We start from the raw sequence: 23,472 nt of genomic DNA on the forward strand, positions 1-23,472 counted from the left end.
CTAGATTATATATATATATATTGTCCCTTAAAACATGAAGATTCTACTATTATTTTAATATGATGCTTTCTTCTGAGTCAGGAAGAACAAGCAAGTTGAAGGTCTATGCTCAGACATTCAGAACACAGTGTCTAATAAATGAGACACTAGGAAGGAGAGCCTGCTAAACGATGGACATAAGTACATAATGTGTAAGTATAAACAGAACACTACAAGCCAACATGAAGCAGGGCAGGGAAAACACCAGGTCAAAATCACAGTGACAGTAGGCAGGCAAGAGAGGCAGGGAACAGTGATGGCTGTTTGTTCCTGGGCTGTATCTTCTTCTACTTAAAATTGACTGGAGTCCTAGCTGGATAGCTCAGTTGAGTAGAGGTCATCCCCATACTGTAAGGTTGTGGGTTTGATACTCAGTCAGGGTACATAAAAGAATCAACAAATGGCCCAGCCAGCATGGCTCAGTGGTTGAGCCTCACAGTTCAATTCTTGTTCAGGGCACATGCCTAGTTTGCGGGCTTGACCCCCAGTGTGGGGCATGCAGGAGGCAGCCGATCAATGGTTCTCTCATCATTGATGTTTCTATCTTTTTCTCCCTCTCCCTTCCTCTCAAATCAATAAAAATATTTATTTTTAAAATAAATCGGCCGATGAATGCATAAATAAATGGAACAACAAATCAGTTTCTCTCTCTCTAAATCAATAAATAAAAATAAAAAATATATAAATAAATATAACTGACTTGACACCACCCAGTATATGTGTGCACATTGCCTTTCTTCCTGAAGAAATTAATTCTAATGCCCCAAGTTAGCATTATATTAACTCCACAATAAGAAGATAATATTCTCTGTAGGCTTCTTCTAGATCAGTCCAAACTATGAAGAAAAATTTGCAAGTTCCAGTCATCATTTGTCATCTGAGACGAGCTTCTTGCTCCAGAACTTTCTCATGGCATTTTTCACCTCTGCATTCCTCAGTGTATATATCAAAGGGTTGAGCAAAGGTGTTCCAAGTGTATAAAACACAGCTATCATCTTATCCAGGGGGTAAGTGGTCGCAGGGCGGGTGTATATAAAAATGCAGGGACCAAAGAACAAGATGACCACGATGATGTGGGAGACGCAGGTGGAGAGGGCTTTTCTCCTCCCTTCAGCACTGTGGTTTCTCAGAGAACGCAAGATGACCACATAGGAGAACATCAACATGACAAAACTCACTGTACAAATGGTCCCACTGTTGGACACCAAGAGAAGATTAATCACATAGGTGTCCGCACAAGCAAGTTGCAACAAGGGCTGCAAGTCACAAAAATAGTGATCAATTACATTGGGGCCACAGAAAGGTAAACTCAAGGCCAGAAAAACCTGAGCTAAAGAATGCACACAGGACCCCACCCAGGCCACAGCCACCAACACGCCACAGATGGTGACTCATGATGGTCATGTAGTGCAGGGGCTTACAGATAGCCACATAGCGGTCAAGGGCCATGAGGATCAGGCAGCCAAAGAAATGGAATGAAAAGACTTGGACTATGCACTCATTGAAAGAGATAGTAGTGTTCTTCAAAAGGGCGTCCACAATCATTCTAGGGGCTACGGAGGTAGAGAAGCAGGTATCAGATAAGGACAAATGGAAAAGGAAGAAGTACATTGGACTCTCAAGGGTCCGGCTGGTCTTGATAGTAGTAATAATCAGAAAGTTCCCCAGCAACGTCCCCAAATAAAAAAGCAAGAAAGTGGCAAACACTATTTTCTTCCTAACAGGATCCTGGGTCAATCCAAGCAGAATGAACTCAGTCACATTATTATTCAGCTGCATGATTTCATGAAAGAGGACAAGGGTGAGTGTAAGATATTTTATCTGCAAAAATAATAATGATAAAGGAATTAATTCATGACATAATATGTGATTTTATGAAATATCTTAAGAAAAATAAATATTCCTCATCATGGACATTGTAGCTGTGGTTTCTTATTATGTCATCTCAACTCTTTGAGCCTGAATTTGTAATGACTACTTTATAGGGTCCTATGAGTCTCAAGTAAGCTTGTGAATTTTGTACCTTCCTATAGTACCCTTTAAATACAACTCTCCTGTGGCAGCCTTTGGTGATCATTTTGTGAAAAATGAAATTCTCTCTCCAGTTCTCTAAAGGCTCGCTTTGCAGCTTTTCTTATATTATTACATACTATGCTGAAATTCAGTTAGCTTCCTTTTTGGAATAAGAATCTTTGGAAACTACATATTCTCTGGATTATATTCTCCATCATGCCAAACCCAATGCCTTGTGCCATGTAGGTGCTTAGAGTGTCTTTACATTGAACTTTCTCTATTACCTCTTAAAATATCATACCTGATTGTTTTAGTACTATTCTAATTAGAAAACACATTCACATCATTAATCTAATGTGGCCTCCTCCTACCTATTATGTATAGTAGACAGATAAACATGCTCCCAACTTATAAATAATTTTTTTAAAAAACCTGAGATCAACTTTAAATAAGTTAGTAAGTCAGCTCCACACCCTGGAGTAGAATAGCCCACACAGCCAAGAAAGACTTGGGGATTTGGACACCCAGAGAAAGGATTACCTTAAGCATCTGACGTGTTTTACATGAATCCTTGGCCTTGAAAGAATGCAGGGAGAGCTTTGATACTATTCCTATCTTCCCGACACTGATGTTTGTTTTAGTGCTTGTCTTTGTGGATGACCACATTCACTATTTCCAGATGTGTGTTAACACCTTTCATCTTGGGTTCTGAAAGGAACTTGTAACAAAAATGGGTAACAATGATCTGGAGGCAAAACCACACTAGCAAAATAGAACATCTTCTAATAACTTACCTGAACTTTCCAAGCAAGTTTAGCCAACTTTAGAATAGCTAAGTATGTTGAAACCATAATAAACAGACCATGTGTTGGGTTGGAGATAATGGGGAAGAGCTTAAAGGAAATAAGCTGGGAAAAGGTGGAGAATAGATGAGGATGGAACACAGAGACTTTCATCCTAAAAGTCCGTTTTATTGCAGAGGCCACAGTGAGAATCAGTATTTTCCTTAAGGACTCTCTCTTAAACTACTCAACCCTCCCTGGCTCAGTTCTACTGCACTTCTATCTTAGGGAGAACCCCTATGCTCATATTATTTCTATGCAAAATTTACCATTCTCTGTGGGAAAATTAATAGATTGTACCAAAATTTTTTATCCCTCAAAATCCCAGGTTAAAGAATGATAAAGTCTCCCTCCCATGCATATGACACATTACTTTTCACCTTCATTATAGTTTTTAACCTTCACATTGTCCGGTTTCTCTAAACTTTCCATGAGAAGCAGTTGTTCAGCTTTTCATACTAAATCCCAAATGCACATCAACTGCAAATATGTTCTTATGATACAGTATTAGCAGCATGCAAAGCAGAATAATTCCAGACTGGGATTTACAATCTTCCATTTAAAGCTGTCACCTGGAGATGGAAGAGGTAGCATTCTCTAGCAGCTATGTCAGGCCCCTACCTCTATTAACACTTTCTCTAACTTCTAACTAGACATATTCTCCTTTAACTTGTAATACCCGTAATGAGGATGTATCTTGCTCAGCTACTGGACATGAAAAGCATTGTAAACTTTTCTGCACTCTGCCATCTCAAGAAACTCTAATAAACCTTAGGCACGGAATTCATTTTTCTCTCCCCACACAATGATGGATTTTCTCAGGCCTAGTGCTCATAAAACATTTGTTGAATTCAAAAGGTTGTGTTATATCAAAACTTATTTTCATTCTACTTATTTACTACATTAACAATAAAATTTCTAAAACATGTTTTTCTTTTCCTGTCTCAGAGGAAGTACGAGCAGTATAAGACATATAGAAATATATTTTCAAATCACGTTGGATTGTTCTGTAATAATACTCCCCTGACTATAAAGATGTCAGTCATCTGTCACTTACCTGTTAGAACACTCTAAGTCAGTGTCAAGTATGTCCACCCCTTTTGGAAAGCAGGAAGAAGAAACAACAGTGTCTTAGGTGAAAGAGGAAGTGGAACGTCAAGAAACTACTCTGCTCCCATTGAGTGCCCTTAGCTGTCCCTCCATGCATTAGGAGACAAAAACTCTTCTTGTTCTTATCATTATTTGAAGATATAATCCAGGGAAGGCAGTGTGGTGCCTGAAGCCAGAGGTTCAATCCTTACCCAATTTATCTGTATCATATTTGAAGAAAAAAATTAGAACACTAAAATAGACTGGTGTCCTGTGAGAGGAAGACAGTTTCTTTAAAGCAGAAACTTTCCCTTGTGCATTAAATATTATTAAAATATGTGATCTAGAAAGTTAGGTTTGAGGTATATGATTATGCCTCTGTTAATAAAATGTATATTTATAATAATGTTTCCATCTATATCTACATACCTATGTTAATTAAAGGTGACTTTCAGAGGTTCGGAGAGCCATGAAAATAAAGGATCTTAGAGTATTACATGATATCATAAAGTTCTTCGTTCCCCAAAGTTTAGCCTGAGCTCAAAAGCCTAACCAAGTAAAATAAGAACTTCTGTTTGGAAAATGATCATGAGATGTATCATCTTTACTCTCTTATTGCTGTGCTACCCTGCTATATAAATAGATGAACTTCCAGAATCTTGAGCCCCAAGTGGATCTGGTATCTTCCAATGGCAGACCTTGTCGGCAGGTACTTTTGCCTACAAGAAATTACTTAGAAGTGAAGAACTAAAAAAAGACAGCCTAATTAAATGTAAATTTACCTTAACCCTATATTGTAATTTAATCATCCAATATGAGCATGTGGGGGGAGGGGAGATAAATAGGTGAGCACAGAGGATTCTTAGGGCAGTGAAACTACTCTGTATGACACTATAATGATGGATGTGTGTCATTATATACCAGTATTTGTCCAAACCCATAGAATGTCTAGCACCAAGAGAGACCGCTAAGGTAAACTATGAACTTGGATGATTATGAGGTGCCAATGTGGGTTCACTGAGGGTAACTAATGTACCACTCTGATAGGGGACATTGATGATGGGGGGGGGCTATTCAGATGGGGGGGCACAGGGTAAATGGAAAATCTCTGTACCTCCTGCTCAACCTAAAAAATGCTCTAAAACATAGTCTTCCATTTAAAAAATACAATGTGATTTATTAGTTGATATATAAACTTTTACACACATATGCCAAATATTTCTCTAAGGTGTAATTTTTGGGGGTCATAAGCTATATTGAGGTGATGACAATAATGTATTCTTTAGGTCAGCCTTAGTTACAGATGCCTTGGACTCCAGCCCTGCCTTTGGCTCATGAAGCAGGGAAGGGAAAAGTGTATTCCCTGACGTACATGGCAAACTGTGGTCAGCATCACCTTCCAACATGGTCTCTTGGTCTCCGAGGCTGATGCAATGCTTTAATTATGTAGAATGCTTGGTGCCAAAACCACTTCCACACTAACAGGCACTTCTGTCTATCCACTCCCCAGTGATAACTTCTAGCAACCAATGGTTCTTGGCAAGAAGCTTTAGCAATAAATCTTACCATTTAGCTACTGAAAATGGCTCCTACTAGCAGATACAATTCCCCAACATAGTGAGAGAATTCTCTGAAGACATTACATCAGCCACCTTGAATGGCATCTTTATCTCCAGTACCTTGTCCATCACGAACTGTGGCTGAGGCCTCTTTCCTTTTCTCTCCATCCATGAGTGCATGCCAACCCTCTGCCCTCACAAAGAACATCTTTCTAAGATCACACTCCTCACCCTTCCACACCCTTCCACACTCTGAGCATGAGCACAGCACCAACTTCACATTCAAAACCTGTGGGTCCCTTTGAAGTTTCCATGGCACCTTGTCAATGTGTGGACAGTTGTTTCTCAAATTTGAGTATTTTGCAGAGGCTTTTAATAAAAATGCTGTAAAGGTCAGCTTTGACCTTGGTGTTCAGCCAAAATTATTTAACAGCCTAAACTTCAGCATTTAAAAGGCTGAAGAGCCCAATGCCTACGTTAGTGTCATTTCTGACATCTCTGCCTGTCAGGGATATGATGGCATATGTTACGGTCATATCCAATCTGCAACTCCACAGTCCATGTATCCTGTTCTACCAATAAAGTGAATAAAGGATGCTTAGGATGGTTAGTGATAAAGGACCACATGTGCTAGAGGACTCTTTCCACCTTTCTTTTTATCTTTGAAATCCCAATAACTTCTTCTCTTTCCTCATTCTCAACCAATCTCTTTCTACTTCACAAAGACACCTTGAAGCAATCAGAAAAGAATTTCTACAAACTTGCTTCACATCCTTTGTCCACCCTCCAGCATTTGTGGCCTCATATTCAGACTTCCTGCCTGTTGTGGTAGAATCTTGATCCCTATAAGCTAGCTGTTCTGCGACCTAAACGCAACACTCCTCTTGGAAAAGTTGCTATGGAGAGAATTCTCCCCTCTCTGCAGAGGAGAGATTATTTGACTTGAGCACCACCTCATTGGAAGATCAACTACTTTTGCCATTAATTTTTCCCCTTCATAGTAAAATATGTTGGAAGAATTTGATATATTTTCTTATTTATTATACTAGAGGCACAATGCATGAATTTGTGCACCAGTGGGGTTCCTCAGCCTGGCCTGCGGGATCAGGCCAAAACCAGCTCTCTGACATCCCCTGAGGGGTCCCAGATTGCAAGAGGGTGCAGGCCAGGCTGAAGGACCCCACCAGTGCGCAATAGGGGCCAGGGAGGGACACAGAGGTTGGCCAACTAGGGAGGGACTGCGGGAGGGCTCCAGGGCGTGTCCAGCCTGTCTTGATCAGCTGGACCCCAGCAGCAAACTAACCTACTGGTCGGAGCATCTACCTCCTGGTGTTCAGTGCACATCACAGGGACTAGTCGACTGTCTGCCCCCTGGTGATCAGTGCACGTAATAGCAAGTGGTTGAGCAGCCTTAGCATATCATTAGCATATTACACTTTGACTAGTTGAACTGATGACCAGATGATGGGACACTTAGCATATAAGACTTTTATTACATAGGATTATTTTTCAATTATGGTTTATATTCAACATTATTTTGTATTAGTTTCAGGTGCACAGGACAGCGGATAGACATTCATATAGGTTACAAAGTGATCCCTCCTATAATTCAAGTACCCACCTAGTATCACAGGTAGTTACTACACTGTTGATCCCCTGGCCATTCAAGATTCCTGTCCTCCAAGTCCATTCTAAACCAATACCAGGCAGGTTTCTCCACCACTCCACCCTAACAAACTTCCTGTGAATATTGCAAATGACCTCTACATTACTGAATCCAATGGCCAGTTCTCAGCCATCATCTTACTAGATCAGTATTAGATTTACATAACATTCTTACTTTCTGGACATTCTTTATTCACTCAGCTTCCAACTTACCTTAGTCTCTTGGTTTTCCTCCTATTTCACAGGTCATTCTCCTTTCTTGGTTCAGGTTCTTCTCTCTGACTTGTTAAGATTGTTCTACACCAGTCTCAGTCCTAGGTTCTCTTCTTTTCCTCTGTCTGTGCATATTGCCTCAGTAAATGCATCCAGTCCCATGACCTTAAATGGCAGAGAACTGCTGAAGACCCACAAACGTATATCTGCATCCCAGACCATGCTCCCTAACTCCAGACTCATATAACTAACTGCCTGTCCAAAATATCCACTTTGTTGTCTAATCAACATCTCAAATTCAGAATATATAAAAAACTGAACACCTGCTTACAACCCCTCAACCTTCACACCACCATGACCACCATGCTCCTTTCCCAGTTCATGGCAATTCCATCCTGTCCATCTCTGAGGCCAAAAGTCCTTTTAAGTCACTCTTTACTTCTTTCTTCACACAATCTGACACTAAATTCTGCTGGTTTTACCTTGAAAATACACCCAGAAGCCAGCACTCCTTGCTATTTTTACCAACACCAAATAGTTTTTACCTAGAGCATTGAAATTCACCTATAACATTCAGCAAAATGTTCCTCTGGGAAACTGCAATGTAAATACTTGTCAGAGAAACATGTAAAGAGTCTCTAAGTGGGATTTTTTATGCTAAATTCTCACTATATCATTCTTTTTCCCAAAAGCTCTGCATGTCTCCCACCTCCCTCTCAACTCTTAATCTGTTGAAGGTTTATTATGCTAAAGTGGGACACTGCTGGGTGACTGCAGTTCTAAGAACTGCTTTGCCTGTCAGATTTTTGAGCTATTACACTTGCTTCCAGGAATTCCAATTCCTGCAGAATATTGTAAGCAATACTTAAACTATTTAAAATGGCAAAAGCTGAGTTATTGCCAAAAATGAGAAGTAGCAGAAATTAGAATCCTATATAATAAAAGGCTAATATGTAAATAGACTGAATGGCGGAACAACTGGAACAACCGAACAACCAGTCACTATGATGTGCGATGACCACCAGGGGGCGTGCGTGGAACAGGTGAGCAGGGGCTCTAGACAAAGGCGGGACGCCGGTCACTGTCATCAGGGCAAGCCTCTGGTGGTTACTGAAAATGCTTTGCTCTTGCACACCATGATCCCCCCATCACACCTGCTGCTGGCACCAGAGCCACCACTCACTCCCACAGCCAGCGCTGGAGCTGCCACTCACACCCACTGCTGGCACCCAGCACCAGTCCTGAAAGCTCGGCGCCATCAGTGGGTGCAAGCTGTGGCTACCGGCCCCAATCTCCCCTGAGGGCTCCTCCACTTCCCCCTGCTCCTGAGGGATAATCAGGGCAGCAGTCACCACTTGCACCCACTGATGGCCCCAGTCCTACTAGCACCCACTGCTGGTGCCATGGCATGGCAGTACTTGATTAGGAGGTGGAGGTGGAGGTGGTAGTGGTGGTGGTGTGTGTGAATTATACATATAGATTATGTTCTCCTCAAAAATGAAAACACACATTTTATTTTTTATTTCAATTAATGTTATATCTTTTTAATATATTTTTATTGATTTCAGAGAGTAAGGAAGAGGTAGAAAGAGATAGAAACATCAATGATGAGAGAGAATCATTGATGATAGAGAATCATTGATCGGCTGCCTCCTGCACTCCTCCTACTAGGCTCGAGCCTGCAACCTGGGCATGTGCTCTTGACTGGTATTGAACCCGGGACCCTTCAGTTGGCAGGATGATGCTCTATCCACTGAGCCAAACTGACTAGGGTGAAAATACAGATTTTAAAACATTCTTATATAAAACTAAAAGACCAGAGTTAAGAAATAGTAGACCTGACTTTTGATCCCAGATTCTTCCAAAAAATCTGATTTTTCAATTTTGAGATATAAGAAGAAAAAAAGCTTCATTCCTGTCTTTCCTGGTACCCAAATAAACTTAGCCCAGGAAGATCAATGATAGAGGAATATCTTGAGATTTCATTTTTCCTTCAAATGTTCACATACTCAAAAAATTATGCTCAAGAAGGAAGGAAGATAAAGCTCCTTCTCTCCCATCTGGACAAAATCTCCACTTTCCTTTCTTCTTTTCTCTCTCTTCATCATGCATTGCTCTCTGTCCTCCCTTCCCCGCTGTACCCTTCCTCTGCATATTCCTGCTGCCAAACTCTCTTACTGTCTCTTTCTCTCCTTTGTGAAGAGCACTGTGAAGACCCCAAAGAGCAACTGACTGGCTGGTATTGCCTACCTCATCCAAATATAACATTCCTCCCTTGCTCACCACTCACAAAATTAATTTTGAGAGATTTTCTAGGGACATTCTAGGTTCTCACTGATGTTTCTAGCTTTCATTGGAGTTAGAGGGTTCACCAATGTAGATACCCCCAGGGAAGTAGGCTCAGGCACAGATTTCCAGAGCAGCATTTTCTCAGACATGTTCTCTAATCTTCAGGTTGTCAAGACAGAAATCTTGACTCTGCAAGTGTCCAGACATTCATTAGAACAAGAATGAAACCTATAAAAAAAATGGTGCATACACACACAGACTTACTATGTCATTAGTCAGTACTTTTCTTTCTGAAGAAAAATTTGTATACAAATTACCTACTGAGTATGGTCAGATGCTGATAGAATTCAAGTAAGGATCAGCATAGATTGTTCAAAATAATTATGGACTTTAAGTAGTAATCATATTCTAATGCAATCTTCTCAGATTTCTTAATTGTTTATTTCCCAACAAGAATATTTTGCCTTTCCTATCCATGAAACAAAACTAAGCTGTTAAGGCAGTCAACATTAGAATCCCCATACATCATTTATCAACTGGAGTCATCCTTTGCTACACCATAATTTTTTCATGGCGTTTTTCACTTCTGCATTCCTCAATGTATAGATCAGAGGGTTGAGCAAGGGTGTCCCAATTGTATAAAACACAGCCACCATCTTGTCTATTGGAAATGTGGTCGGTGGGCGTGTGTATATGAATATACATGGGCCAAAAAATATGACAACCACAATAAAGTGGGAGGTGCATGTGGAAAGGGCTTTTTGCCTTCCTTCTGCACTGTGGTTTCTCAGAGAGTACAAGATGACACCATAGGAGATAAGCAGGATTATAAAACTTACCATGCAAATGGCCCCACTATTAGAAACAACTAGCAAATTTATCACATAAGTGTCCATGCAGGCAAGTTTCAACAAGGGCTGTAAGTCACAGAAATAGTGGTCAATCACATTGGGGCCACAGAAAGGCAAGTGCAAAGCTAGTACTATCTGTGCTGAAGAGTGGATACAAGATCCCACCCAAGCCAGAATCACCAGCACAACACAGACTCGCTGGCTCATGATGGTTGTGTACCGCAAAGGCTTACAAATGGCGACATAGCGATCAAAGGCCATGAGGAGGAGCACAAAGATCTCCATGCAGCCAAAGAAATGGGCTGCAAAGACCTGAGTCATGCACTCATTGTAGGAGATGGTCTTCTTCTGAGAAAGGGCGTTCACAATCAATCTGGGGGCTGTGGTTGTGGAGAAGCAGGCATCAGCAAAGGACAGATAGAACAGGAAGAAGTACATGGGACTGTCAAGGGTCCTGCTTGTTTTAATAGTCACTACAATGAGAAAGTTCCCCATCAGTGTCGCAAGGTAAAGCATCAGGAAGACCCCAAATACTGCTTTCTGCTTTCCTGCATCCTGCGTCAACCCAAACAAAATGAACTCAATCACACTATTATTCATCACCATAGTAGTAGCTGAAGAAGGTAAGGTGCAGTTGACACAGGTTTAATCTGCAGAGAGAAGAAAAGACGTGTCATGTTGAGAAGATTAGTGAGCTGAACTCTGAATTCCTTGTTTCTGCTCCATCCTGTTACCTCCAACTGCCTTTAATCCCCCATGAATCTTTGTAACTCTGTGATGTCCAGGCCTCTCCCAGATCTACCTGTTGTTCAGAAACTTATCACATTGGACCAAAGTGTCTGCATTTGGGGAATAAAACAAATAAACGTCCTTTAAAAAGCTTGATTCCTACCAAGGCTGAGAACTGCACAATTTGTACTTTTCTTGGGCAAGTGACTTAACCTCTTTGAAATTCAGCCTTCCTGTGGAAAAATAGAGGGCAAATACTTGCCCTGCCTTATTCCAAGTTTTCCTAAAATTTAAAAGATATATATATTATACCCATACATATGCACACACATACACACGCATATTTCATGTATTATATATCTTATCTATGAGCTATGAAATCTGATCAACACTATTCCAATATAATGATTGTTCAGTTCTCTCATTTTTGTATCCATTATCCCAGAACTCTTTGGGACACTGGTGAAATGTGCTTTATTTTAACAGTCTTTTACCAATGCCTCTTGTGTAGCTTCACTGACTGTCTTGATATAACAAATGTCTGGACAATTCTTTGAAGTTGACATAATTTGGGAAACTTTTTTTTCCTGCTTTTTCTTTTCTGTTAATCCTCACCCCAGGATATTTTTCCATTGATTTTTAGAGAGAGTGGAAGGGAGGAGGAGGGATACAGAGAGAAAAACATTAACATGAGAGAGGCACACGTCCTGACCAGGTCCAGGGATCAAGCCTGTAACCTAGGTAGCAACCTAAGCACGTGCCCTTGATCAGAATAGAACCGAACCCTTCAGTCCACAGGCCAGTGCTCTATCCACTGAGCCAAACCAGCTAGGGCAGGAACTACTCTTTATTTACTCTACTCTTGAATTTATCCCGTTAGAATATTGAGCCTCTCTGCTGATGAATTTGCCCTGACATAAAATTTCTAATATGCCTATAATCTAAGTAGTGTTTTTACTCGTATATATTCCTCTTTACTCTGAATTCCCTTTGATAAAGAATTCAGCCCTACCTGGTTTGGCTCAGTGGATAGAGCTTCAGTCTTCAGACCAAAGGGTTCTGGTTTGATTCCCATCCAAGGCACATACCTCAGTTGCAGGCTCCTCCCCGGCCTGGGCCCTGGTCAGAGGGCATGCAGAAGGCAACCAATCAATGTGTTTCTCTCACATCGATACTTCTCTGTCTTCCCCTCTCTCTTTCACTCTCTCTAAAAATCAATGGAAAAATATCCTTGGGCGAGGACTAAAATAAGAAGAAAGAAAAAGATCCCATAATCCCAATATACAATTTTATGATTTTTTTTATTTCAAGCCCTTATTCATCACATATATAGTTTGTATGATTAAAATCATCATATAATATCATTTTGTGTTTTCATGTTGGCTTAGAATTTTTTTAACATTTCTTACCATGCTATTATATTTTCCATAGTTAATTGTCAATTTAACAATGTTAAAATGTATAAATTTGTCCATTAAGATACTTATGTTGCTTCCAGTTGTCACTCATAAATAACAATTTTATAAACAACTTTAGAATTATTTCCCAAGTATAATATTGCTCCCCCAAATGCTAGAGATTATCATTGCTATTGATAAGAATTAAATTTTTCAGTATCTTATACACTTTTATTAACAATATTTTTACTATAGAATAATCCATGATGATGATAAAATATTTAAAGAAGAAGAATGCAAAGGAAAAGATTAAAATCTCTCCCATAATTATTTGAATCTATAATCTTGGTCTCCAGAAATAACTCCTTTTGATTTTTTGTATGTCTTCCAGAAAATTTCTATAAAGTTATTTATATGTGTTTATGTATATGTCCTTTTTTATGGAAGTATGGCCATTATTTAATATTGATTATTTTGTAGAAAAGCTAGTGGCGCACAAGCAAAAACAAACAAACAAACAAACAAACAAAACAAAAGCAGGTCATCTCATATCTTGACATTATCTTATTATCTGACTGACTTGGTTAATAGGCATTTTTATTATATTTATATAAATTGTTATTAGCAGACATATTTAATATTTTAATCCTTTTTCCTTTGAAGAATGTTTTACCCTTTGTCAGCTCACTTTTTGTGATCTTGATTACCTGGTATAGATATTAATCTAGAAAAATCACTTATTTCTTGGCCTGTGGGCATCCCAAAAATGATGTCACAGTGGCTCTGACTTGTTACCTCTTTTCTTAAAGTATCAGAGTGCTCGCTCCCAATTAGTTTCAGAGGGGCACAGCAAGATTATACATTCCCCTCAATAGGGTCCTCTGCTGTCATCAGTGCTGTTAAGACTTCGTATTTTAGAGCAATTTTAGGTTCACAGCAAAATTGAGAGACAGCTACAGAGATTACCCATATGGTCCCTGCCTCCACACACACATGACCCCCAAGCACACACCACTACCAACATCCCCACCAGAGTGCTGCTTCTGCTATAATTGATGGATCTACAATGACACATCACAATTACCCCAAATCCATAGTTTATCTTGGGGCTCACCAGGGTGGGGTACATTCTGATCTGGATAAATGTCTAATGATATGGGTCCATCATTATAAAAACCTACAGGGTATTTTTCACTGTCCTAAAAACAGAGTCATTTTTATATTCACAGAACATAGAACATAATTCCTTTCACACAATACCTAATACTGGTACTTGATAAATTCTAAATAAAATGTCTCACAGAAGTTAGGAAATAGAAATAACACTTTGAGTGAGCTATCTATGTGAGTTTTCAATGTTATATTTATTAGTTCATATCAGACCGATATTTCATAAACATCAGTATTACAAATGGCCAATCCTAGAATTCTTTAAGCAAATCCTCACATGGGTCCTCTCTCTTTCTAAACAGAAAGGACACAGTTTCAGATACGCCCTCTTCTCCTACTCTTTTTGTCCTCTCCTCCTTCTTACCTCCTCATCACCTCTTGAAAATAAAAGGCTTTAAAAATATAATGAATCATGAATGTAATAAAATGGTTACTATGGTTTTCAAATGCAGTGGCTGAAATACTGACCATGGCTTTCAGAGCCCTCTAACTCTTGCCAACTCTTTCTTCCCACTTTTTCCCCCAGTATTTCTCCTTATGCATGTTTCAGCCAAGCCTGACACTGCCCAGACCATCTGTTCTCTGAATTTTCTATTTCCCACAGTGGCTAGCGGACCTCCCTCAGCTATAACCTCCCTCTCCATAGCTACCTGTATACAGAGTGCCTAGCTGAAATGCCATCTTCTCAGCACAACATTTCCTGGTTTTACCAGTTGAATCACTTTCTTGCTAATGGCCTTCCAATGTTAAAGTGTGTGTGTGTGTGTGTGTGTGTGTGTGTGTGTGTGTGTGTTGAATCATGCGATCCTAAGCTAAGCTGGAAGGCAGAGGTTAGCAGGCAGCAGTCAGAAAGGAGCCAGGATGAGAACACAAGCCTTTGTGCTCCATGGCAATTCCCTGACATCCTGCAAAGTTCAGGATGGGCAAAGAAATCAGCATTTTATATGTATATGTGGAAACTGATAGTGAGGAGGGGATAGAGAGGTAAGAGAATGATGGCAGAAATCAGAGCCCAAAGGGGGAAATGTGCATGTGGGGAAACGAAGGAGGAAGGGGAATTAAGGTCTGAGACAGAGGAAGGAAAACCCACAGTGCAAAGCAAGCATAAACCCATGTTAGAGATAAAGAGTAATTTGCCCTAGGATTTCACTAGACAATTTTGTTTTGCTCTCTCCCACTCCTCATATTACCCCTTTCTCCAACCCCAGAAAGAGGATGTGATTTTGGGCTGTAAGTGGGGTGACAGTGGATCCTATACAACCAACATTATTATCATTAATATTAGAACAATTGACATCATAGTATTGTAGAATCAGAGTATCGATCAGTATCAATGCATACTGATGGCCTATTATCAGTATGCACCTCTATGATTTTCCTGTCCCTACGCTTTGCAAGTCAGAAATCTGCAGGTATAAGATACTACACCTCTACTCCCTTCGATGTACCCCGTTTGCAGTAAGAATCGGGCCTAAGACAGTGCTGCCTCAAGCAGAAGCCAGTGAAAGTTGGGGAGCCCTGGCGCGTCAGCATTTTCTCATCACCGTCGGGAACATATTCCTGGAACTCCGGGTTTTCCAAGAGACAGAACTGCATGATGGCAACTGCCCTAAAACCCAGTCCTGAGTGGGAGGCAAGAAAAGAAAAATGGTGCGGTGCGGCTTGAAGACTCACCTTTAAAAAAAGAGGTGATATCCAACAGAGAGCTCATAGTTTTCACTCTTCCAGTTCTGATCTATTTTACGTGTGTTTGCAACATGCAAATTGTACTTCAAATGGATCTGCTTGGCTTTCTGTTGCAGGATCTATGGGGAGGGGACACACTCCGTGGATGGCCAACTCTTCCTAGAAAATGTGAACTAGACTCTCCAAAAGGGTCTGGAACACCCGCAGAAAGTTTCTTACTTCTACTCTTAGAACTTCGGAGAATAAAAAGGAAATATTCCCACTACTCTGTGGTAGAAACTTCTCTAAAGCCAGGTCTAGGACTCCCAAAACATTCCCCTGCAGAGCACATGAATTAAAGAATTCTTTTTCCTTCATGAGATATTTATAGGTATTTCATCAAAGTTCACACATGCCAGCCTCTGGAGAGATGAGGACTCCACCCTTCCCACCCAAACCTGACAGATTGGCTCAGTGAGTTAATCAGTTCAATTAATCCTGGATCACAGCAAACCATGGGGCCAATTCATCCCAAACAAGGCTGTCAGCGGGCAGATTCTGTCCTCAGAGCTCCCCTCCCCTCCTACTCTGCCCTAAGGGACACTTCCCATTTCAGTTATCAAATGCTCCACCCATGCACCCTGCTCTAAGGAAAAACCATGCTTTCTAAGTCACATTGAGGCCTAGACTACTAAAAGTTACCAAAGGCTCTGTCCTTCAAGTCAAATGTTTTCTAATGGCAGACAAAACTCTGAGCCCAGGAGAAGGTTCAAACAGATAGGATGTAATTGCATTCTAGCTCCATCATTTGTTTCTTGACTGTAGTCAAGTTTCTTCTCCAAGTTTCCTATTCTAGAAAATGTTATCATTAGAAATAATAATTATGACAAGTCATAATGATATTGATAAAATATAAGTAATTACAATGGAAACTATTCATTAAAAGTTCTATCATTTCTAAAATAATGTGAAGTAAGTAAATCAGTAGGTAAAGGAAGGAAGAAGAAAGAGAAAATGAAAAAAAACTTTTTTACATATTTTATTTATTAATTGATTTCTTAAGAATAATTTATATACAATAGATACACTATTTTAAAAGAATAGGAAATGAGTTTAGACAAATGTATACACATGTATAACTGTCACCACATGGTAGGAGTTTATCGATTTCATTCTTCTATTCACAGAAGCAGATTTTAGCTTTTTGTGTTCTCTTCATATTTATATATTTGTTTGTCTTCTGCTCTTTATTATTTGGTTTTATTTTTATTTTTAATAGTCAATGTTTTTATTTAGCACAATGCTAGTAGTTGCCATCTTTCCTGTTTTCTGTTTTCTTAATTAAATTTATGGAGGTGACATTGGTTAATAAGGTTATATAGGTTTCTTTTTTTATAGACACAGAATTTATTTTTTAACCAAATAAGTGGCATAGTGAATTTTTATTTTTTAATAAATTTATTGGGGTGACATTGGTCAACGTAATCATATAGATTTTAGGTGTGAGGTTCTCTGAATAAGATTATAAAGGTTTCAAGTGTACGTTTCTATGACACATCGTCTGTATATCACATTGTGTGCCCACCAATCAAAGCCAAATCATCTGTCACCATATATTTGACCTCCTTTACCCTTTACTACCCCTGACCCCCTACCCTCTAATCTGGTAGCCACCATACTGTTGTTTGTGTCTATGAGTTTCAGTTTTATATCCCACATGTGAGTGAAATCATATGGTTCTTAACTTTTTCTGTCTTATTTCACAGCATGTTATTCCCAAGGTCCATCCATGTAAAAGGCAGTATTTCATCTTTTCATTTGGTTTTATTATACAGTTCCTTCTGAGAATATGAAGGCAGTCTGTTCCAAGTCTCCCAGCTTCTGGTGGTATGCTGGCAACCTCTGGAGTTCCATGGCTTATAGATTCATCACCCCAATTTCCACCTTCCTCTTCAAATGGAATTTCCCTTGTGTGCATCTGTCTCTGTGTCCAAATTTCTCCATTTATAAAGACACCTTTCATATTGGATTAGGGCTCATCCCAATGACCTTATCTTAAATTGATGGTCACATTCACAGACATTGGGAGTTGGACTTCGACATCTTTTGTGGGGATGCAATTTAATCCATAGTAAAAAGTGCTCTTCAAAAATTCATAATTTCCCAATTCCACACTCCAGAAGGAACTGTTAGTCCCTTACATATTCTTCCAGATTTTCCTATGTAAAAAACTGGATCATTTTCCATCATTTCTAAAATTACAGCAATGTAGCACAGATTCCTAATAAAACTCTAAATTGGAGCATAATCTGATTTACTTAGCTAATAAATGTAAAGTTATGGTGTACTTTTATGACTAATTTAGCACAATGTTTTTTTATATTTTTACTTCTTACAGGTCATCTGTTTGAATTATGTGTGATGAACTAGAGATGTTATAATAATTACAAGCTCTGGTTGGCAGTTATAATTATCTATGATGACTATAAAATGAATAATGAAGTAATTATTACTTAATTTCAATAGTTTAAGGTCCTAATAAAAGACAAACAACAAAAGGAGGGAGCTTTTTGCTATGAAGACAGAAAGAGTGAGCAAAATATCATAAGAGGAGAAACATATATCAGTTCAGGGAAACATGGAGATGATCTCCATAAAAATTACACTATTATTAGATCAAAAAGTTGTAAGAGGTAAAATTATGGACAGATATTGGGCAACCATGAAAGCCAGGTCATGCAATTTTATTTTGTTTTATTTTGCATAAGCAAAGAGAAGATTTGGGAACATGAAAAAACAGGAAAGCAGGTCTTGACAAAATGTATGTATTGGGTCAGACCAACACCACCTCAGAGTTTTATTATTGAATTCAATCATTATTTCTTAACACTCTTGCACTATCCTAACTCTCTCATCTGAGTGACATCCCAGTAGTAGAGAATGCTATTTCCCCTTCTTTAATTCTTACTTTTACCTGCTGAAATTAAAGCAGTTCAGATATATTTGATACTAAAAAATCTTCTTTTTCCAGATAGACATCTTCCTCTATTTCCTATTCACCTATATTACTGAGTGTTATTAAATATATATTTAATTGAATAACACAATCCTAGATTATATATTATTCTTATATAATCTCACTCAAACAATTTTCACTTTCGTTATTTCATTTGACCTGCACATTACTTTGCAAGGTAAGTATGCCTTGTTCTTTCAATGTACAAAGTTTGACCTGTGATACAGAAAGTTTTCTAAGCACTCTAAAATTAGAGTGGTATGCTACTAGATAGCCTCTCTCTCTAGCATTCACCATTCATGTCACATAAAACATCAAGCCCTGATCACATAGATAGCATCCTAGAAAAGAGAAATCCTGAGCCCTCCTAGAAGGATGCCAATGGATGCCTACATTTTCTGTTCTGACTCCAAAATCAATACTGTAAACTGCATAGTGAGGCAAATATCAAAGTAGAAAATAGAAACCTAAATGAATAATAGAAAGAAGAGGAAAGAGAAGAAAATGACACTGAAGTTAGAGCAGAAGAGAGGAGAGTGAGAGTGAGCAGACTCAAGGAAAGAAGACTCAGGGGGTAGAATACAGAAAGACAGAGAGAGGGGAGAAGATATATATAGGAGGATAGTTTGATCCAAGATTTCATCACAGAATTCAGCTTCTTTCTCCATGACCCACTGTAATATCACTAACCCAAAACCAAAGAAGGGGTATAGCAAGGGTTCTCAAGGATCTTGAAAACCCAGCTGTGGAAAAAGTACTGCCTCATCTTATACTCTGCCCAGAATCTCTTCAAGTGGGGGGGCTTCCCCCAAGACGGAAACTTCTGCCAAGCTGGCCTCAATGCCATGTACGGTTTATTGGCCCCTCTGTGAGCAGAGATGCTTTTGAGAGTGCTGAGGCCAGGAAAGACTTAGGGACCCTGGACCACTCTGATCCTTCATTGCTGGAAACACTCTCAGCAGCTCCATCCCACCTACAAGTCACACTGAGTGTAGATGCCATCAGCTCAGTCTTATCTTTCATTGCAAACCACCATTATTCTATCCCACATTTTCCCCATGGCATTTTTCACTTCCTTATTTCTGAAGGTATAAATCAAAGGATTGAGCAAGGGCGTTAGGATGGTGTAAAAAATTGCCACCATTTTGTCAAAGGAGAAAGCAGATGGGGGTCGGGCATACACAAAAATGCATGGGACAAAGAACAAAACCACAACAGCAATGTGAGATCCGCAGGTGGAGAGAGCTTTCCACTGCCCTTCAGCACTGTGGGTTCTCAGAGAGAACAAGATGACACCATAGGATATAAGCAACAAAGAGAAGATGATGACGCAGATAAACCCACTGTTGGCCACCACCAAAAGGCCAAAAACGTGAGTATCAGTGCAGGCCAGCTCTAGTAATGGGTACAAGTCACACATGAAATGATCGATAACATTGGGGCCACAGAAGGGCAGCTGGAAAGTAAAGAGAATCTGTATCATGGAATGCAGGAAGCCCCCTGTCCAGGCCACGCCCATCAGAATGCCGCACAGCCTCCAGGTCATGATAGAAGAGTAATGCAAGGGCTTGCAGATGGCCACATAGCGGTCATAGGCCATGACTATGAGGACAATCACCTCCACCCCAGCAAAGAAGTGTTCAGCAAAGAGCTGGGTCATGCAGCCTTCAAAGGAGATGGTCTTTCTCTCATAGAGAGAGTCCACGATCATCTTTGGGGCAATGACGGTGGAGAAGCAGGCATCCAGGAAAGACAGGAAAGCCAAGAAGAAGTACATGGGGGAGCCCAGGAGTGCTGGGCTGCTGCTGATGGTCACCACAATTAGCAGGTTGCCCCCAACAGTTGCAATGTAGCCGAACAAAAATATAACAAATACCATTTTCTGAACATTGGGATTCTGTGAAAGCCCCAGGAGGACGAACTCAGTTACAAAGCTTTGGTTTTGCATGATTTCCAAGGAAAAGCGAAATGCTACCATATAAAATGTGCAATTATGAGAACAAGAAAAGTTCATCTGGGGCCAGTTTATGATACCATCACAGCACAGTCATCACGTTGGTCCATCTATATGAAAAGCTGATGATGTGCTTCTGTCGTAATTGAGAACACAAAATTAGAAATTTGTTAAAGGTGGTAGTGGGAGGTCAGACAGAATTCAGCAGGAGATACACTATTAAATACTTCAAAATGGATAGAGCTTTAATATAGGAGAAGGGAAGTATTCACATATGGTAGGGATGAAACATCGTTTTTATCTCAACTGCCAGCTCTGATCATTTAGCAGTGGTTTCCCAGAGTGAATTGTTGAGGAAGATTCTGAAGCTGCATCCAAATTCTAAGGACAGAGAACTGTAACTTATTGGTCATTAGTGTGGAATGCAAGCCGGGATGATTTTCATGCCACCCCTGATCAGGAAACTACTTTATCTACAAAGAGAAGAAGAAATAACCCCCAGTTTATGAAGCACTTGAAAAATCATAACTACGTTTCCAATTAGTTCTTATTTATTTTCATTGTTGAGAGTATTACAGATGTCTTGGGCCTTTAAGATGAATTAGTTCATTCCCTAGAAAAAAAGAAAGATCTATGTAAAAGTGCCTACTCTATACTTACACGTAACAAGTAAGCATGTATTGAGTTGTGTTCTTTATTCATCATTTAAAATAAGAACAGATGTTTATGATAAATAATAATACCTACTTAAGATTATTGTCATGGTGACTAAGTTAAATAATGCAAAGAAATCAACTATTTAGGAAATAGTCCATGTTATATCTATTACCATTATTTTACTGGTAGGCAATTCACACTTAAAGAGAAAAGGTCAAACAAATTACAGATGCTGGATCTGGAATTTAAACAGAATCTCTGGCTCCAACACTTAAGTATTCCTATTGGATCAACAGAGAAAGAAGCAATAAGTTTTCTTTTTAGCAAGAACTTAAGAGCAGGGCTGCCCTTTCTACTGTCTCCATCCACCCGTAAAAATCAAAGCCTTCTGATTCCTTTCTTCATGTTTGAATGAGAACTCTTGATAAAGGACACAGCGTAAATGTTATAGATTCAGAAAGTAATGGTCTAATTACTACAGATACAAACTGGCAACAACCACATAGGTAAAGATTAGGAACAGTATGTTGAATATAGCTATAGAGTCTTGAGACTTTTTAATTATTTACTAAATAAAAATACTGTGCGGCCCAATCTGATCATTTATATGACTTTATTGTAAGGATATTCATCTATAACCTACCTGTTCATCTCACAGGATTATGATGAGAGTCAAATTGGGAAAATGTAAAAGTTGGTTATAATAAATGCCCTCACCAATTGTAGTCACTATTCTCTCACTTAGCAAACCAGCCACCTTATCCAGCGAAAGAGTCATCCAGATAATTACTCCAACTTTTGACTTTGTTTTTCATAGCCAAACAACAGTTTCCAAGAATGATTGTGTCCTCACCTGTACATATAACAGAAATTTGTCAAATGTGTGTGTACATATACATATAATCTGTTAAACAGATGAGTAAAATAATAATGTTTACTGTGAGAATTAAAAATAATCTGATTTTGGTGAAATCCACTTAGAGCTAACAAAAACAATTTACTATAAATATACAACTGTGTATGCTAATATGCATCTTTATACTTACTTTTAAATGACCATCTCCATTATACTCCCAGTGTACTAGACATTCTTAAACAGAGCCTGCACTATGAACACCATATTCAGCTACAAGTTGTCACCAAGAAAACAAGAGTATAAAGCAAACCTATAAGGTCATTGGATCAGCCAACAACCATTTATTAAAAAGTAAAGAATATCAATATATGACCCAGCAGTTATCAGCTTATCTTAGAGTCAAAGCCGGAGAGACAATGAAATAGAATGAGTAAGAACACCAGCTCCAATAAACAAAACAGAAACAGACTCTTAGATATAGAGAATGAACTGAGAGTTGCCAGATAGGAGGGGAGCTGGGGACTGAGTGAAAAGGGTGAAGGGATTAAGAAGTACAAATTGGCAGTTATACAATAGTCATGGGGATGTAAAGTATAGCATAGGGAATACAGTCAATAATGTTGTAATAACGCCCTAGCTGGATGGATAGAGCATTGGCCCGAGGACTGAAGGGTCCTGAGTTCAATTCTAGTCAAGGGCAGGTAACTCAGTTGCAGGTTTGATCCTTCGCCTGCAGAGGCAACCAATCGATGTGTCTCTCTCACATTGATGCTTCTCTCTCTCTGGCTCTCCCTCTCCTTCTCACTCTCTCTCTCAAAAAAAAAAAAAAGGCAAAGAAACCTCAAAGGCTATAACAAGATCATGTCAAAATAATGATGATGATGATGATGATGATGATGTTGTAATAACTATGTATGGTGCCAGCTGGGGGTTCACTTCATAAGTTATATCAGTGTCTAACCACTGTGCCCTAGCTGGTTGGCTCAGTGGATACAGTGTCAGTCTGCAGACTGAAGGGTCCCAGGTTCGATTATCCCTAGTAGGAGGCATGTAGGAAGCAGCCAGTCAATGATTCTCTCTCATCATTGATGTTTCTCTCTCTCTCCCTCTCCCTTTCTCTCTTAAATCAAAAAAATATATATTTTTAAAAATAATTAAGAAATATCTAACCTCTATGTAGTACAAAACTAAAATAATATTGAATGTCAATTGTGATCAAAAAAATTTTTAATTTCAAAAATAAAAAAAGAATATCAGTTCCAGATTAGTACAGACATAGGTTCAAATCCAGGCTCTTCTACTTAGTTATATTGGGATGGAAATGTTACTTAAACTTTTCAAAGACTCTAATTCTACTTCTGTAACTGGGTAAAATAACAGTGCAAGGGTTCCTATGAGAATCAGATAAGGCAATACACATAAAAACCATTGATGCAGCCCTAACCGGTTTGGCTCAGTGGATAGAGCG

General features: G+C 39.2%; 3 protein-coding genes across 3 annotated transcripts; all 3 read right to left on the reverse strand.

Moving 5' to 3' along the window:
* Window positions 1-905: 905 nt before the first annotated feature.
* LOC102438215 (olfactory receptor 4C16-like) lies at window positions 906-1,818 on the reverse strand. Its single transcript, XM_014458474.1, is given in 2 exon segments — window positions 906-1,425; window positions 1,427-1,818. Coding segments are annotated over 2 exon segments (912 nt in total).
* An 8,179-nt stretch (window positions 1,819-9,997) lies between these two features.
* On the reverse strand, window positions 9,998-11,166 carry LOC102438524 (olfactory receptor 4C11-like). Its single transcript, XM_006092085.2, has 2 exons — window positions 10,266-11,166; window positions 9,998-9,999 (listed from the first exon to the last, which is right to left on the reverse strand). Coding segments are annotated over exons 1-2 (903 nt in total).
* An 8,383-nt stretch (window positions 11,167-19,549) lies between these two features.
* On the reverse strand, window positions 19,550-20,515 carry LOC102440819 (olfactory receptor 4C15). The gene has a single exon (XM_006091932.1). It carries the CDS (start codon window positions 20,513-20,515, stop codon window positions 19,550-19,552), a length of 966 nt encoding a protein of 321 aa, XP_006091994.1.
* Window positions 20,516-23,472: the final 2,957 nt, after the last annotated feature.

Source organism: Myotis lucifugus, unplaced genomic scaffold (assembly GCF_000147115.1).
Source record: "Myotis lucifugus unplaced genomic scaffold, Myoluc2.0 scaffold_97, whole genome shotgun sequence".
Lineage (NCBI taxonomy): Eukaryota > Metazoa > Chordata > Mammalia > Chiroptera > Vespertilionidae > Myotis > Myotis lucifugus.